We start from the raw sequence: 16073 nt of genomic DNA on the forward strand, positions 1-16073 counted from the left end.
TTAATTTTTAGATTTGAAATCTGTGTGAGAGTGATAAATAGAGAGGAAATGGAAGGAGGATGAGTGTAGGACGGACAGAGAAAGGCGGCGAGCGCGTGTGTCCTCGGTATGATGTGACTCTTAAAAGTAACACTGTCAAAAATTCCTCTGATGGCTGGCCGTATATAAAACAAGTCATACATCTTAAATGATCATATTGAAAACACAATCAACAGGTTGAAGTTGATTCTTAGTGATGTAGAGGCATAGAGTTTTTTAAGATATGGACTATCAACTACATCTGAAAACTTTACAATAAATGATGTCATGGTTTCTTTAGGAGTCAAATCAAAGCTTTTCCTCCCTCTCCCATTATCACTTGTTTGAATCATACATTTTTTTGAAAGACTTAAACTCTCATCCGACGAAGCCACGTCCTAAAACTCAGCTCTTTCTTGGAGTAGAATACAGTATGTTACTATCACTTAACCTCACTGTGGTACTTGACCGTAGGGAGGCCTGTGAACCGGCTGCCCCGTTGGCCCCTTCACTCTGTTATTCTGACAGAGAGTCGTATAAACTGACAGACGGAGAGCCCCCACCTCCCTGCTAGTCCGGCTCTCAGCCCCCTTTTGTCTGCCTGTCCTGCAGCATTACTCCTATGGTTGTAGTCTCCTAATTGCTCTGAACCCTGCAGAGATGGCAGACTAAGCATGGGTTGGGAGGGGTCTTCAGCCAAGATGGGGGGTCTCCCCACCCCATCTTTGTCCCTTCCAGCGCTCTGTCTGTTTTTATTTCAGTGTTCTACTCAGGCTTGCAATTAAACAAAGTGTGCATATTTGGCTCAGTAGCCCTCCTTCTTCCCATCCAAGCCTCAGTGACCCATTCACATCTGGCTCTGCATGCAATGACAACATGTCTGTAATACACAACCCCGGACAGAAGTGACACACAGGCGTGCATGCAGATGTGCATCTTTACCCCCTGTAGTCATTTTGTGATGTTTTATGAAGATGCAGTTCAGTATATATATATTTTTTTCTAATAAAGAGCATTAAAACGTGGGATCCCTAGCAATCACCGTAGTCTGTTTTTTACATGATTTTGTGGATTGTTTTTTTCCCCATGTCAATTATCCTAAACGTATTAAAGTCTTCTGAGTCAAATATTGACGTTATCTCTTTATGTCCTCTCAGGCACCCCTCCAGCCACCTCCGGGTTCCTCCGCCTCAGTGGTGGCAGCCGCAGCAGCCGCAGCCGCAGCAGCATCGGGGACCCCCCAGTCATTGAAACTGACCTACCCGGAAACTCTAGACCGCATCAAGGAGGAGTTTCAGTTCCTACAGACCCAGTATCACAGGTGGGGGCTTTTTTTTGAAAGGGGGGGTTTGTTTACTGCTTTTTACTTCGAATCCAAACTGACACTCAGCACTCCTGTTTGAAATCACGTCGTAGGAGATGTGTTTGTAAAGCGTGGTTCTTCAGGGAAAGGTGAGATAGTTGTATACAGTCCAGAAAGACTGCTAGAGGAAATGAATCCATAAGTCTGAAGGCTTGTCTGATGCCAAAACACAGCACAGTGGATTGTACAAACAGCGACCATACATTCATGTGTTCCATCTGTACATCTTCATCATGCAGAGTAATTTACCAGGCATGTGCACCTTAATTGGATTTGATTGATCTGTATAGCGTGCTGTAAGATGTCTGTGCATTAAATTGCTGCCGTTGGCCCTTGTTCAACTGCTCTGCCTTCTCTTGTTGTCTCACAGATGTACAGTACCTGCACACGCATTAACATGCACACTCAATCAGTAAGATAACACAAAGCTATGTGATGTTTTGACTAACTTTCTTGGCTCAGTTTGACTAGACCATAGGGGTTATATTCAGGTGTCTCTTTTTTTCTAAGCGTGACTGTTTGGTGCGCTTGATGTGCAGGAATGTGCTCAGCCTTTGAATGTGGGATTTGGGCTGGCTGTTTGGAGTCCAGGCTTCTCTTTCTCCCGCTCTCGTTTATGCTCTTGTGGCAACACTACACAGGACTACCCCCCCCCCCCCCTCCCCCCTCCCCCCTCCCCACCCGCTCAACACACACTCTTCCCATCTTATCCTGCTTTCATTCAGTCTGCCAAAACTACCCTCCCTCTTTTTCTGTCCCACGTCCAACTTCTTTTGTACAGCAGCCTCGTCCGCAGCCACTCTAACCCCTGTGCCTGCTGCTGCTGCTTACGTACTGATAGATCTCCGGAGACCACTCGGCTCGGATCACGATTTCCTACTGCATATACAAATCAGCACCGGTGCATAATTTAAAGTTTACCAAATGTGTCATCATTTTCACCTGTTGGGAGGAAGCATTGTTCTTCATATGTGTCAACAGATGTTACATGAGGGGGCAGAGTGTTCAAACCGAGTGATCGGATGTCAGTGAGTCCTCGGGAAACATTAGCCTATTTTCACACCTAGCATCAAAGCTGATCATGGAGGAGAGATGTTAATGCAGGCTGTAAAGCAGACGTTTTTTTAAATGCACCATCGTTGCAGGTTAACACATCCGCTGTTGAAATAAGAATACCCTTCCATTCTGCAGAGTGACACAAAAACTTATTTTTTTTGTCTAGTCCTACCTGACTGGACTGTATAGGTAGGAATTGTTGACTCTTGCATGTATAGATAACAACTCAAGAATAAGGCTATCTTTGGGAATCTTTATGTTGAATATTTCTCCTCTGCAAGTGCAGAGAAATGAACGAGCGTCACACTATAGGCATTAATGACCGGCTTTGATATCTGTTTTTCCGTTTGGTTGTATTTGTGTCAGGGATGAAGTCCCTTGTCATTGTGGCACCAGTTTAAAGTAGAAATATGAAAATTTTTTCGCAGATCTCCTATCCACTATTCTTTGAACAGGATAGACTAATCAAGCCGTTCAGTGAACACGGGTTACCCCTGGATCTGTTTGTAGAGACAGCTCCTTTGGCAGCCGTTCAGCCTCGCTCCTCATGTTACAAAATAGCTGGAGCATCGCCCTCTCACCAAGCTGTGGTACTTGGAGCCAGCTAGAAGGATAAACAATGAATGAATGATGAGATTAAGAACCCGATTGGAAGCAAGAGTGAGCTTGTGATTTCATTTCATCCACCACTTGCTGTTTAAGTAAGCCCAGGTTAGGTTTCTAGGAAGGTCGTGTTTTTACGTTACCTTTTCTTTACCTGGTTCTGCAACTGCTCACCCTGCAGGCTGGTGTAAAGATTGTATGGAACTGCTGTGTCTTCGTGCCCATGGCTACAATCAACAAACTGTCCCATAACCATGCAGTCGTTAAGACAGGGTAGGTAATTTCCCCGAGAAAAGAAACAAAGAAACAAAGAAAATCCGTCATCTGCAGCAGTTGTAAGCCTGTAAAAACTTCAACCAATGTCTGCAATCGAGTTGTACGAACCAATCAGGCCTCCCTGCTTGTTCTCTACCCCATGCATGCACGAGCCCACACTCGAAGCACGAGCTGAAATCTGCTTCTTGACCAATGGCGTTAGTGCATGTAAGTAAGGGGTGTGGCTTTTGAGGGAGCAAAGAGAGAAGGGGGTGGGTGAAGAGGGAGCACGGAGAGATTGCTACTTTCAAAATCATGCTAGTCTTTTTTTTTTTTTAAATGACCAACCCTGCCTTTTTCGAACAACGGGATATCAGACATTGTTTCTGAAATTTGTCAAATGTTACTTTAACCCGTCTGGTTGCTGATGTGTTTTGAGCGTCTTTGAGCAGACAGAAACCTGCTGATTTAAGAAGGACTGTAAGCATTAAACAAGTTACATAAATCACCAATATAAGACTGTTCAGATTCAGTTTTAATGTACAAGGATGTAATGTCATCAGAGGCAGAGGTTCTTTAAGGCGCTGTCTCGGAGTCGCACTCTGAAAAGGGCTAATGACTACGTTTAACTGAAACTTGAATACATGGATTATGTTTTTGCGTTTGCCACAGCGCCCTGTCGTGTGTTGCTTCTCATGATCCTCTACATTTATATCATGACCATATCAGTCATCCTTTAACATGACAAGCAGCAAAGCAAACCCGCATGACTCTTTCCATAAGGGTTCGAGAGCCATCCTGCCGTCGTTCATGTCGAGTCTCGTAAACACACAGAGGCTACTCCGCACAGGGCGGATGTATAAATATTGCATGTTGAACTTGCAGTCTGAATAAGGCAGGGACAGTCAGTTTCCAGATGTAAACCTAAAAGTCTGTCAGAGGCAGTTTTGGAAAGGTCCACTCAGAAAGCAGTCAGTGGGATTAACAGTGGCCTTGTTTAGTCGTACAGCTGACAGGCCACGGTCTGATCACATCGGAGTTCAGGCACCTAAACGTAATCAGAGCCTCTTGTACATTATTAATGCTGCCGGGAGTACGTGACCTGAACGCACACAGAGCCAGAACCAGACACACTGACACACTCCTAAGTTGATGCATGTGCTTTACACACACTTATACACATGTAAGTCTCCAATTATCTTCACACACAAATAGCAGTTGTCCAGAAATAGCAGGGCTTAGTCGTGTGTATTTTGTCTGCGGAGAAGGTGGCTGGATTCTGATGGATGTTGGATTAGACAGCAGGAAAGAGACGGAGGGAGGGGATTAGTGTGTGTGTGTGTGTGTGTGTGTGTGTGTGTGTGTGTGTGTGTGTGTGTGTGTGTGTGTGTGTGTGTGTGTGTGTGTGTGTGTGTGTGTGTGTGTGTGTGTGTGTGTGTGTGTGTGTGTGTGTGTGTGTGTGTGTGTGTGTGTGTGTGTGTGTGTGTGTGTGTGTGTGTGTGTGTGTGTGTATGCTTTTCTAAATATGTGTGTCGCTTGTTGGATTTGGGGGCATGTGTGTTGGGTATGAAGGGATGAGAAAGCTTACCAAGAAAGCTAAATAAATGGCAGGGTTAATTAATTGAAGGGTCATTGGTTGGTCAGCTGATCTGATTGTGTCTGTGTGCATCTTTGTGTGTTATGTGTGTTAACTACCTAAATGGGCTGTAATCAGCAGACTGAGGGGAGATGGGAGGAGCTGCCGACACAGAGCTCTCATTACTGTAATTCTCTTTCTATAAACAGACACACACAAGCACATACACACACTGAATTATGGCTGATAAAGGCTGGGTGGGTTTGTGTGTGTGTGTGTGTGGGGGGGGGGGGGTCTCTGTGGATCAAGAAGAGCTGAACATACTGCTACTATTCCAAAAACCCTGAGTATGTGTATGTCATCATGACATTGTCCCGTGACCATACATGGAATTATCCTCTGATTAACAAAACGAGGTGGGTACAGTTGTTTGAACACTAAAATAAAAACAATAAAAAAAAACTGAGATCAGGGAGTTCTGACATTTGAAATCATGAGTCATAATTAAGTCGTATTTCCAAACACTTTCTGGCCCAGAACAAGGTGCTTCACGCATCACATGGTAGTGAAGCTAACGTAAGCTATAGCTGCAGTTAACAATAAACTCATAGTTCTTCTCCCTCGGTGTGGGCAAAAGGAGAGAACCAAAGCGATGACGGAGGGATTTCTCAACACACAAACCTGGCAAACAATAATTAGTTATAATCACCTGTAACAAAGTGTACTGTCACATTGTGGATACCGTTGATGAAACGATGATTTCATAAATATAAAAATATTGAACACACAGCATCAAAGTAAAAAAAGAGTTGTTTTGGTACCTTAAAACTCACAGTGCAGCATTAAAGGAACCGTGTATTTCTGAACGCCTGCTTCGCAGTGAGTCTGCTCTGCACACGGAGTATGCATGTCTGTGGATGTTTGCGTACACACATAATTAGATCAAATAGCTGTGTATCGTCTAACTGAATCAGTCACTCATCAAGTCCTTCAATTATATTTGCTCTAAGGAGAGCTGACGGTTTGTCGTTGGTGTATCGTGTCCTGTGTTTTTAATGTGTTTGATAAAACCTCCTTCTGTTTTTAGTGTGTGTGTGTGTGTGTGTGTGTGTGGTGCATGTGTGTGTAAAAGAGCAGTCTGTGCAGTGAGTCTAGCAGCAGAGAGAAGTACGGTTGGACTACTATTATGCGACAAGATCCCAGCTTTGTTTTGTGAGCTGTGTGTGTATTTGCTCTGGTACACACCCTTGAGAGCTGATGAAAGAGCACACAGGCGAGCTGGGTGGGTCCCCTGTGTGTGAATGTTTGTGAGTGTGTGTATGTTTGAAGAGAGTCTGAATGTTTTTCCAGCGGAGCAGATAGGAAAGGTTGATCAATAGTTAATGTGATGTAAAGTGAACAGTCACATACCTGGAGGCTGCCGGGCTAACCGCTGCTGACACTGTAAAGGCACGACACTGGTGCACTCGCTACATGCCTCCCCATCAGTGTGTGTCGTTCGGTGTGTTTGTGTAGCACTCGTGTCAGTTATGTTGCTTGTCTGCCGAGAAAACGATGGGCTCCAGACTGCTGAGCAAGTGATGGAGGAGCCAGACCTGCTCGCAGCATGTCAGGATTAATAAGGAGGTTTAGTCTCCGCGTTTTGACAAGGTTCACATATCTGGTAGTGATGTTAATTGGGATGTACTTCTTGATGTTAAATAAAGAAATGAATCAATCAGTCTTTTTCTAAGGTAATTAACAGAATGTTAGTTGATGAATTTTATGTCAACTTTAGACTTAATTTTTTTCCTCACAGGATTGCTGCTCTTTACAGTTTTATGTTATTGAAGAAGTCTTTGTCATTGAAGCATATGAAAGGCCTCCTTAGGCACTGAGAAGTTCTGTTGGACATGTCTTTTTTTCTTTGAAAGCTATTGATTGATTGGCCATGGATTAAAGGTAGATTCATTGATAATAAAAACAAACATTATTTTATTAACAGTCTCCTGTGCTCTAAATGAAATAGCTGTGCTGTGCTTTGCTCCAAATATAACATGAATCAAGCATCAGAGGAGGTTTGTGACCCTGTATAAACCAGCTCTCTCAGAACGCTTCGTTTTGGTGTGTGTGTCTCTTTTCTTTCTTTTCTTTCTTTTATTTTTTTAACCACAATACAAGTTGTGATGTCAAAAGTTCAGAAAATTTTAAACGTAGCATTTTTGACTTGCAGACCAAAAACAAAGGACTGGATGGATTTCTGTCAAATGTTGTGGGTCAATAGACCCAAATAAAGTGGATTTTGCAAAGACACACTGCTTTCTTAATTAAACAATATAAAATTCAGATCATTAACTCTTAATCTGACCAAGCATTTTATAGACACTTTAACTACTTGACGGTCTCTCTGCACTAGTGATACACAAACTGTAAAGGATCTTGTCATAACCAGTTTAAAAGTAGCAACATATTTGTCAGGCAAAAATGTGCTAAGTAATTCTCCATAATGTCCCGAAGCCCAAACTATGATGCATGTTAAACACTTTTCTGTATTAACCATGCAGGTATAAAAAGTCAGTGTTTAAAATATGAAGTAATCAGAATTGTTTTTTTATTGAGAGAAAGATGACTCCCTTAACTAGAGTGAAGTAGCAGAAGCTAACTTAGCAACTACCTATGGAGATTCTTTACCAAGAATATAACAGTGTCTTTTAACAGGTCCAATCGGATGCAATGATATTGGTAATATCCCATAGCGTTCCCCTTATCCTGTTAGTTTTTGAATCTGTATCAAAGTTTGAGAAGGAAAAGATCAATTCAATCTCAAACTTCCAATCACCATCGGGACGGCCGCTCGCACCATGCATGTTAGAAAAAGGACTGTAGGGCGCAGAACAACTGTGCCGCTGAATATTTTCCACATGGGTAAAAAAAAAAAATCCTCAGAATGATTTTGTGTGATCAGCTGGCACCCACTCATTTATTGATGCTCAGTTTGTTCGGACCTCTTTTTACTAATATCTTTTTATGGAAAGAAAATCGATATTCTCTGTAAACACAGTTAAGTTGTTCTTTAACAACCAAAAGCAACTGACGAGAGTTTAATGGGAAAAAAATAACTTTGAAAATGTCTTTGTTTCTCTCTGTAAAAGAGTCAATAAAAGGAATTGTCAAGGGAAAAAAAAATGTTAAGATAAAAAGAAGTGCAAAGAAAAAGATTCGCAATTTTTTACAATACCCAGTAGCCTGTTTCACTCGCTTGGAATAAAAAGACAGTGGGCACATTTCTACAAAGTGCAACGTCTTAATTAGATGCTTCACTCTCTACAGGCTCGTTAGAGTGTGTCTGTGTGTACAAATGTGTGTATGTGTGTTTGCTTCTGTGTGACTACACGCATGCAGTATATGTTCTACTGTATGCACGCTGCTTTGGTGTGTTAGAGAGCACACAAACGCACACTTAATGCTTTCATGCTCCAAGTTGTGTGTGTGTGTGTGTGCGCGCGCGCGCGTGTGTGTGTGTGCATCACTGACAGAGCTGTCTGAAGGCTGGCAGGCTGCAGATTTGTAGCGAGTTCGGATGATCATCTTATCTCCTGTCACCGCCAGTGAAAGATTGGAGGAACCGAGCCCACCACAGCACGCACACGCACGCACACACACACAAACAAACACGCACACACACACTCAGAGTCATATCTCCTTTTTTGCGTTCTGTTTTTTTCTTCTCTCTTGCTCTCTCACTCTATCTTGTTTTTTTTTTCTCCCTGTGTTGCTGTGTGTCAGTTCTCCCCGCTCCCTCTCTCTCAGTAAATGGTGCTGAGCCAAACACTCATTATTACAGGCAATCATTTCAACATGAAATACCCACTTCCTGCTCACCACTCTCCTCCCCTCTCTCCCTCATTTTCTTCCCTCGTCCAACTCTTTTATGCTCCTACAATCACATAATGACACACACACACACACACACACACACACACACACACACACACACACACACACACACACACACACACACACACACACACACACACACAGAGAGAGAGAGAGTAATTTCATTCCTTGAAGTCCATTTTGCAGGGAATGGTTATTTCAGAGTGTGACCTTGGGGTCTTTCCTGTAAGCACAATTGTTTGTCTGCACACTTTCTGTGTGTGTGTGTGTGTGTGTGTGTGTGCATGAGCTGCAACCTTGTAAGTCTTTTGTGCACTTTCTGGAGCACTGTGCCAAAAACAGAGAGCTGATTTTACGGGTAAGGAGAGATTGATTTTCCCCCCCTCACTCTCAACTGCTCATTTGCCAAATTGAAATCTGATGAGCCGCAGAGGTTTTGTTTATGTGGCATTCAGACCACAGATGGTCTTTTTTCAAGCATTTTAACCAAGAAGAACTACCTGACCTGCTGTGAAGTGTATAAGTGTAGGAAAGCATGCACTCACAAGCTATAGTTGAGTTTCGCAGATGAATATGGTCCGATGAACTGATTCTGTTCGAAGAGATCAACATGAGCTGTGTGTGATCAAACAACTGCTATCACTGCTTCGACTACCTCCGCTTCTCTCTTTGTTGTTTGACTTGTATCAATCAAGATCATTCGCAGGACTTGTTTTGGACCTCACTGTAACACAGTCTGCTGTCGAGGATTACTGGTTGATTCACCTGCTCACCAAAGGAGTTAAACTTTTTGGTTTGAATGTCCATTTGTCAAAACTTTATTTAGAAACGGGTTCCTTCATCAGTAGTCCCTGAACATCTGAATTTGTGAATGTTGTCTATATTGTGAATGTTGTCTATATACGCAGAGTGACGTATACCTCTTGTGGTTTTTCCTGAGAATGTCCAGCAGACACATTATCCAAAAAAAAGAAAATGCAAGAGCTCCACACAGTTAGCTTAAGTTTCACGAACCTGAGATTTGACCCAATGGTCAGTTCTGGATCTTTTGGCTAGAAATGCTAACTCATAAGACTTTATCAGTGACAGTCTTCCCCGCACAGAGACTATATATATGTAACATATATTTGTATACTTACCACTTAATTAGTGTATTTATTGAATGTTGTAGTATTGTTATCCATATGAGAACAGTAGGATCAATAAATGATCTGCTCTCGCTCCTTACTGCTCCCTCTAGCGTTTCAGGCGTCTCAGTAACATCAGCCATTGGTTTGTGAAGTGATCTATTGAAGCCCAGCAGTGGTGGTCACCATGTTGGAAATCCTGTCTCAAAATCATTTTCAGTCAACTTAGTGACGGGTGAAGAGATGAGACCAAGGCCGGCTGCATGCATCCTGACAAACCGCTACGATGTGCCCGCTAGTCAGTTTGATAAACTCTTTCTAATCAAAAGAGTCTTAATATAATCAAAACAGATGAGTTATTAAAAAAAACCAAAAAAAAAACCATCACCCTCTTGTGTACCTTTTTTATCAAAGACGAGCTGTTGATACAGAGTTTGCTGAGACCAAATTGAGGTACTCATGAAACTTTGACGCTGATGTTTTTTCTGTGTAAAAACAATCTGTGTGTGTCGAGTTGGGGCTTTGTTCCCAAGTTTATGTTTGTTAAGGTATGTCCACACACACACACACACACACACACACACACACACACACACACACACACACACACACACACACACACACACACACACACACACACACACACACACACACACACACAGTCCCATTAGTCCTCAGCCCAGCTGTGAGTGACTTCTGCCGAGAGGCAATTCCACTGTAATAAAATCTATAGGGTGGGGGAGTTTAATCCTCACTAACCCCCCCACACCTCCACTCTTCCCCCGCTTCCATCCTCTCCCACTCTTCATCCTGCTTCTCCCCCTCCTCCCTTGTTGCTCTCCTCCTCAACTGGCTGCAGATGATAAATGAGTCAATTATGTGTGTGTGTGTGTGTGTGTGTGTGTGTGTTGTGTGTGTGTGGTTGCACACGGTGCTGAAGAAGGCGAGCGGATGGGACCGTTATTACCTGTTGCGGCTGGGGGTAATGTTGCGGTATTAATCATATTCTAATTTTCCTCTGCTAAACAACCGTCCCACCATCACCTCCTCCTTCCTCCACCCACCTCCAATGTCCCAACTCACTACACCATACCCCCCCCTCCCCCACCACCACCATACTGCCACAACCACCATCAATATATCTGCCACAAGTCTGTAAACTGCTGAAGAACCAAAATGTACGACACCTCAGGGGAGATGGGGCGAGAGAGATAAGGAGAGAGAGTTTTTGAGGTGACAGGGGAGGTGTTTGAGTGCTTGAACCAGTGTGTGGGTGTGTTTGCAAATTCAGCTATCAGCATTATCCAGTCTTAGAGGACACATGGGACAGTTTTGGGGGGTTCGGAGAGACACAGGACAGTGTTTGGCTGCTATCACATCGTGTGTGTGTGTGTGTGTGTGTGTGTGTGTGTGTGTGTGTGTGTGTGTCAGACTGAGCAACCAACTCAGGTCATGTCCTGAGCATACAATAAGACGTAAAGCAGATTTATTTCACACAGAATTGGCCTTTCTGACCCACTTAAAGCGCCGTTAGTGAAACTTGGCAGAGTGTGCTGTGGAAGGTGAAAGAGGGAGGGGGGGAGCGGTCAGACAGACAGAGGGACAGACTGGCAGACCAGCTGGTAATTGGGGAAGAATCAGAATGAGGAGTGGAGGGCGCAGGAGTAGATAGAAAATTGTCCAGAGAGAGAGAGACAGAAAGAGACACCTTGGATGTGCCTGCCTGCAGTCTTGGCTGCGTTTCAGGCTCAGAGCGTGACTTCGTCTATTTCTGCTCTGCTCTGAGGTGATAATGGGCTGTCAGCACCCCAGTCCCCCTGCTCCCTCCTCCCCCACAGAGTGTGAGAGAAAGCTAGGGGAGAGAGGGGGGGGCGAGTGAAGAGTTATTTGTTGTCATTTTGCTTATTACCTTGTGTGTTTTTAGATAAGATATGATACATGTCAGAACTCATGTTCTTTCTTTTTTCTCCCTCTTCTCTTCGTTGAAGTTTGAAAATGGAATGTGAAAAACTGGCTACAGAGAAGACGGAGATCCAGAGACACTACGTTATGGTGAGACACACACACACTCATATACACACACACACACACATGCCCAGTGTCTCTCCACATTAACAAGTGGCCGTGCCAAGTCCACCAATCCCTTTCATCTGCTAACAGCTGCCAGAAACCACATGCAAGACCACACACACACACACACACACACACACACACACACACACACACACACACACACACACACACACACACACACACACACACCCTATATTAAAGGACTGCAGAATAAACAGCACTTATATGGGCTGGTTCTTTTTTCATGTCCCAGATATGCATGCAGAGCTGTACAGCTGATTCACATCTTTCTGTGGCTGTATAAAGAACTCCATACACAATACGAACCGGCCAAGTTTATGTAAACACCTATGTGCTGAGAGCTGGTCTTCAGTGTCTTGTCCGATCGTTCTCTCTCTTTTTTTGTGTGTTCTTGTTAAATTAAATGTCCAATATGGAATTAAATCCATTCTCCTGAAAATGTTGTGTAATGTTTCACAGGAAAGCGGGAAAAAAAAGAAAAACACAATTTATTCTTAGTAGCGTTTGAAGAGCTCTGAAAAGAGCCGCTGTGCTCTTTGATAAGTTCTCCTCTGTGCCAAATGATTTGAGGTCTCCTTCGCAACATAATTTTTTGAAATCACTGATGGCAGAGATCACTGAAGAAGTCGTGTCCATGGTTTTCCATCCCAAAGCCGTCTCTGAGAATCTTGGTGTTAAAACCGATAAATCCTGAAACAACAGACGACAGACATGTGAAGGTGTTCTGCGTAGTTGCCAGTCATTCAGCACTGTGTGTGTGTGTGTCAATATTTTTCTTGTAAAGTAAAGGCTAAATCCCTGTGTTTAATTCACTTTATTTTTTTTGTCTGCAAACCACCATCCTTGTGTTACCTGTGATCAGAAAAGCATCAGCCACAGCTGACCGAGTGCAGCCTGCACCAAAAAGAAGCTATGTGGCAATCCTGGCAAAGAGCGAGGATTGAAGTCTTAGTGATGAGGAGGGAGGAGGGGGGTTAGTTGGCATTGAGCGCACGCCAGGTCTCCTTTCCTGGCTGATGATTTGGGTTTGGATGAGTTTGGGTGTTGCTAAGCAACAGGCAAAACTTGGCACAGCGACTGCCAAACGAAGCTGCCAGCTGCCAGAAAAGGCGTCTTTTATGGCGGCACACAGACACACACAGAAAGAGGAGCGAAAACGCACCGACAGAGAAAACATGCACGCAAAGCACATAGATACACATGCCTCCATAGTTGCAGGGTAACACAAACACACACACACACACACCTGCACACTCACACATATGTTTGCTAACTGCCAAGAAAGATGTCTGGAGAGAGAGGACCCCTGCCATCCCCTCTCCCTTCCTGCCAGCCTGTTCTGGCTGCCTAACTGCCAATCTCCACTCTGCACAAGCAGTCGGACTGAAAAGCAAATGTCAGCCTGTCACTTTCCGAGGCATCTGACTTTAAAACGTTCCCTCCTCCATCCATCTCTGAGGACGGGGAGAGGGAGACGGGATGGAAAAGAGAACTCCTCACCTGTCTCTCTCGCTCTCTGGCATTCACTCCCTCCTGCGTTCCTCACAGCTCTTTGTACATTCGGCTAAAAGTCAGGGTCAAATAGCTCACATTAGACGCGATTATTGCAATAGTCTGTCACCTTCCTCTGCCCAGCGACAATTTCGCTGCCTCGCGTCTAAATCCTGATTGCTGAAAAAGTGCCTCAGGGTCATTCTAGTGCCATTGACTTTCAGCAAAGCCAAGGTGATTGAATTAGCAGGGATGTGCTTTTTTATGGGCACTTCAGAGTGCATGTACAAGGACTGTCCTCGTCTGAAGCCAAGAGGAAAGAAAACAACTTTGTGACTGGGTCAGGAAATTCTGAAGTTTTACTGTCAAAACAATAACAGAAACCAAAATAAGTTGATTATTTATAAGTCCAATTAATTTTAATTCACACATCTCATAGTAAGACGTTTTGGTTTTTTTGTCCGTTTTTTTCTTCTTTGCTCATGTTGGAAAAAGGCTGTACTATTATGTTTTGGTTGTTTTCAACAAACCTCCCAAATATGTCGCAAACATCAATATGTTATCTGTTTTTAATACTTCCTGACTCCCTTTGTCTGCAACACTCGGCTCCCTAAGCCTCTTCAGTTCGACTGAGGATGTTAATCTTAAAAAAAAAAAAAAAATTTAAAAAAAGAGTTTTATTCTAAAAAAGAAAAAGAAGCTTGGTTTTGTACAGCACTTATCAGAAAATGTCTATCAAACAGGAGACAATGTTTTTGTTAGTGACTGAGGTAAGCCCCAGATTTATACATCTGTAGTGTTGTAGGATGTTTAAAGCCACATGTGTGTAGGATTAACAGGATGAAACTCATTCTTTGTTGGTCTCTCTCAATCCAAAAAGAGAAGTATAGAAAATGACCCCAGATGTTTTTTTTAATATTTATTCTTGTTTTCATAAAACCCATTTGTTCTGATGTGGATAAAATAAAACAACAAAGCCCAACTTGATAACCTTCAGCTGTAGGATATTAAGTCTTACAGTGGCAGCAGATGAGATTTAGAGGACACTTTCTTGACTTGTCTTCTGGTTAGTTTTCAAGTTGGATCAAATAATGTATAGCATTGTGTTTTCATATTTCACATTCAGTCAAAAAACAAAAGTATCCACGTTGTAAATGTTCAACGTCATTTTGAAGAAAGTTGTAGCTTTATGTAAAAAAAAAAAAAAGACCTTATCATATTGCTGTTCATGTAAACTAACTAACTCCTGTTCTTCTGTGTTTCAGTATTATGACTGTGTTTCAGTATTATGAGATGTCTTACGGCCTTAACATTGAAATGCACAAACAGGTGAGTGATCCTCTCTCGCTCTCTCTCTCTCTCTCTCTCTCTCTCTCTCTCTCTCTCGCTCTTCAGAACAGACTCCTCTCTTGCCAGTCATAAATCCCTGTCTGTTACTGCCTCTGTGCCCCCCCCCCCCGCCCTTCTATCAACACCCCTAATTCTCGCCTGCTCCATCGTCCTCCATCGCTCCTCTTTTCTTCTTCCCTAAATCCCTGTCTTGATTTCTCTTTTTCATCCTCCTCTTTCTTAATCTCCATTTCTTCACCACCCGTCCATGTCTTTCTTGGTCTCCATTGATTTCTTTTTCTCCCCGATTTTTTTTTTTTTTTTTTTTTTTTTGCACCACCCTACCTCTGCCTCCTAGCAGACATACAGTCCGTGCTGACTTTCACTTTAAATCAGGTCACTGCCTTCCTACTGTCTACTCTCCTTCTTTCTCTCTCTCTCTCCTTCTCTCTCTCTCTCTCCTTCTCTCTCTCTCTCTCTCTCTCTCTCTCTCTCTCTCTCTCTCTCTCTGTCTCTTTCTCTCTCTCTCTCTTCGTTCATTTTGCCATCTCAGTCGCTTTCACTTTTGTCGTGCCGCTGCTGCCACTCCACCCCCCCATCTCGTTCTCTTTCCTCCCCCGCCTTCCTTCTGTTTCTTCTTCCCTCTCTTTCTCACTTTTACTGTCTGTTTCTCCTCACACTCCCACATCCTTTGTTCATTGGCTGTCATTCCCTCAACCCAATCTGCCCTTTTCTTCCTCCTCCTCCTCTCCTTCTTCTGCCTCCTCCTCTCATTTCCCCTATCCCATTTATGCCCTCCACCCCACCCCCCACCACACTCTTTATCCTTCTCTCAAATGCTTGTGTTCTCTCTCTCTCTCTCTCTCTCTCTCTCTCTCTCTCTCTCTCTCTCTCTCTCTCTCTCTCTCTCTCTCTCTCTCTCTCTCTCTCTCTCTCTCCTGACGATGTCATTTAGTAGTTGGAGTTCTCTAACAAGAAATCATTGTGTCTCCCTTGTGGTGGGGGCTGATGGATTCAGAGGAGGGAGGGAGGGAGGAGGGGAGGGAGAAGCAGCACACTGCTTGGCTGAAAAATGGAAAGCAAAGGGAGGGAGGGAGAGATTTGGGCAAGCAAGAGGGATGAGAGAGAGAGAAAGAGAGAGAGAGAGGAGCGAGAAAAAGGAGGGGGTGGAAGTTCAGTCCGGCATCAATAAATCACTTAAGGGAGAGAATGGAGTGGGGAGAGTGTGTTTGTGAATGTGTCCACACACACACACACACACACACACACACACACACACACACAC

General features: G+C 43.6%; 1 protein-coding gene across 3 annotated transcripts in view; it reads left to right on the forward strand.

Annotated features, from left to right (window-relative positions):
* Window positions 1–16073, forward strand: part of tle2a (TLE family member 2, transcriptional corepressor a) — a 40036-nt gene that overhangs the window by 11690 nt on the left and 12273 nt on the right. For all 3 annotated transcript variants that reach the window (XM_079349886.1, XM_079349887.1, XM_079349888.1), the window contains exons 2-4: window positions 1176–1339; window positions 11863–11926; window positions 14744–14788. In XM_079349886.1, coding sequence (XP_079206012.1) covers window positions 1176–1339; window positions 11863–11926; window positions 14744–14788 — 273 coding nt within the window. The remainder of the gene's footprint in view (window positions 1–1175; window positions 1340–11862; window positions 11927–14743; window positions 14789–16073) is intronic.

This window comes from Symphodus melops, assembly GCF_947650265.1.
Source record: "Symphodus melops genome assembly, chromosome: 8".
Classification (NCBI taxonomy): Eukaryota; Metazoa; Chordata; class Actinopteri; order Labriformes; family Labridae; genus Symphodus; species Symphodus melops.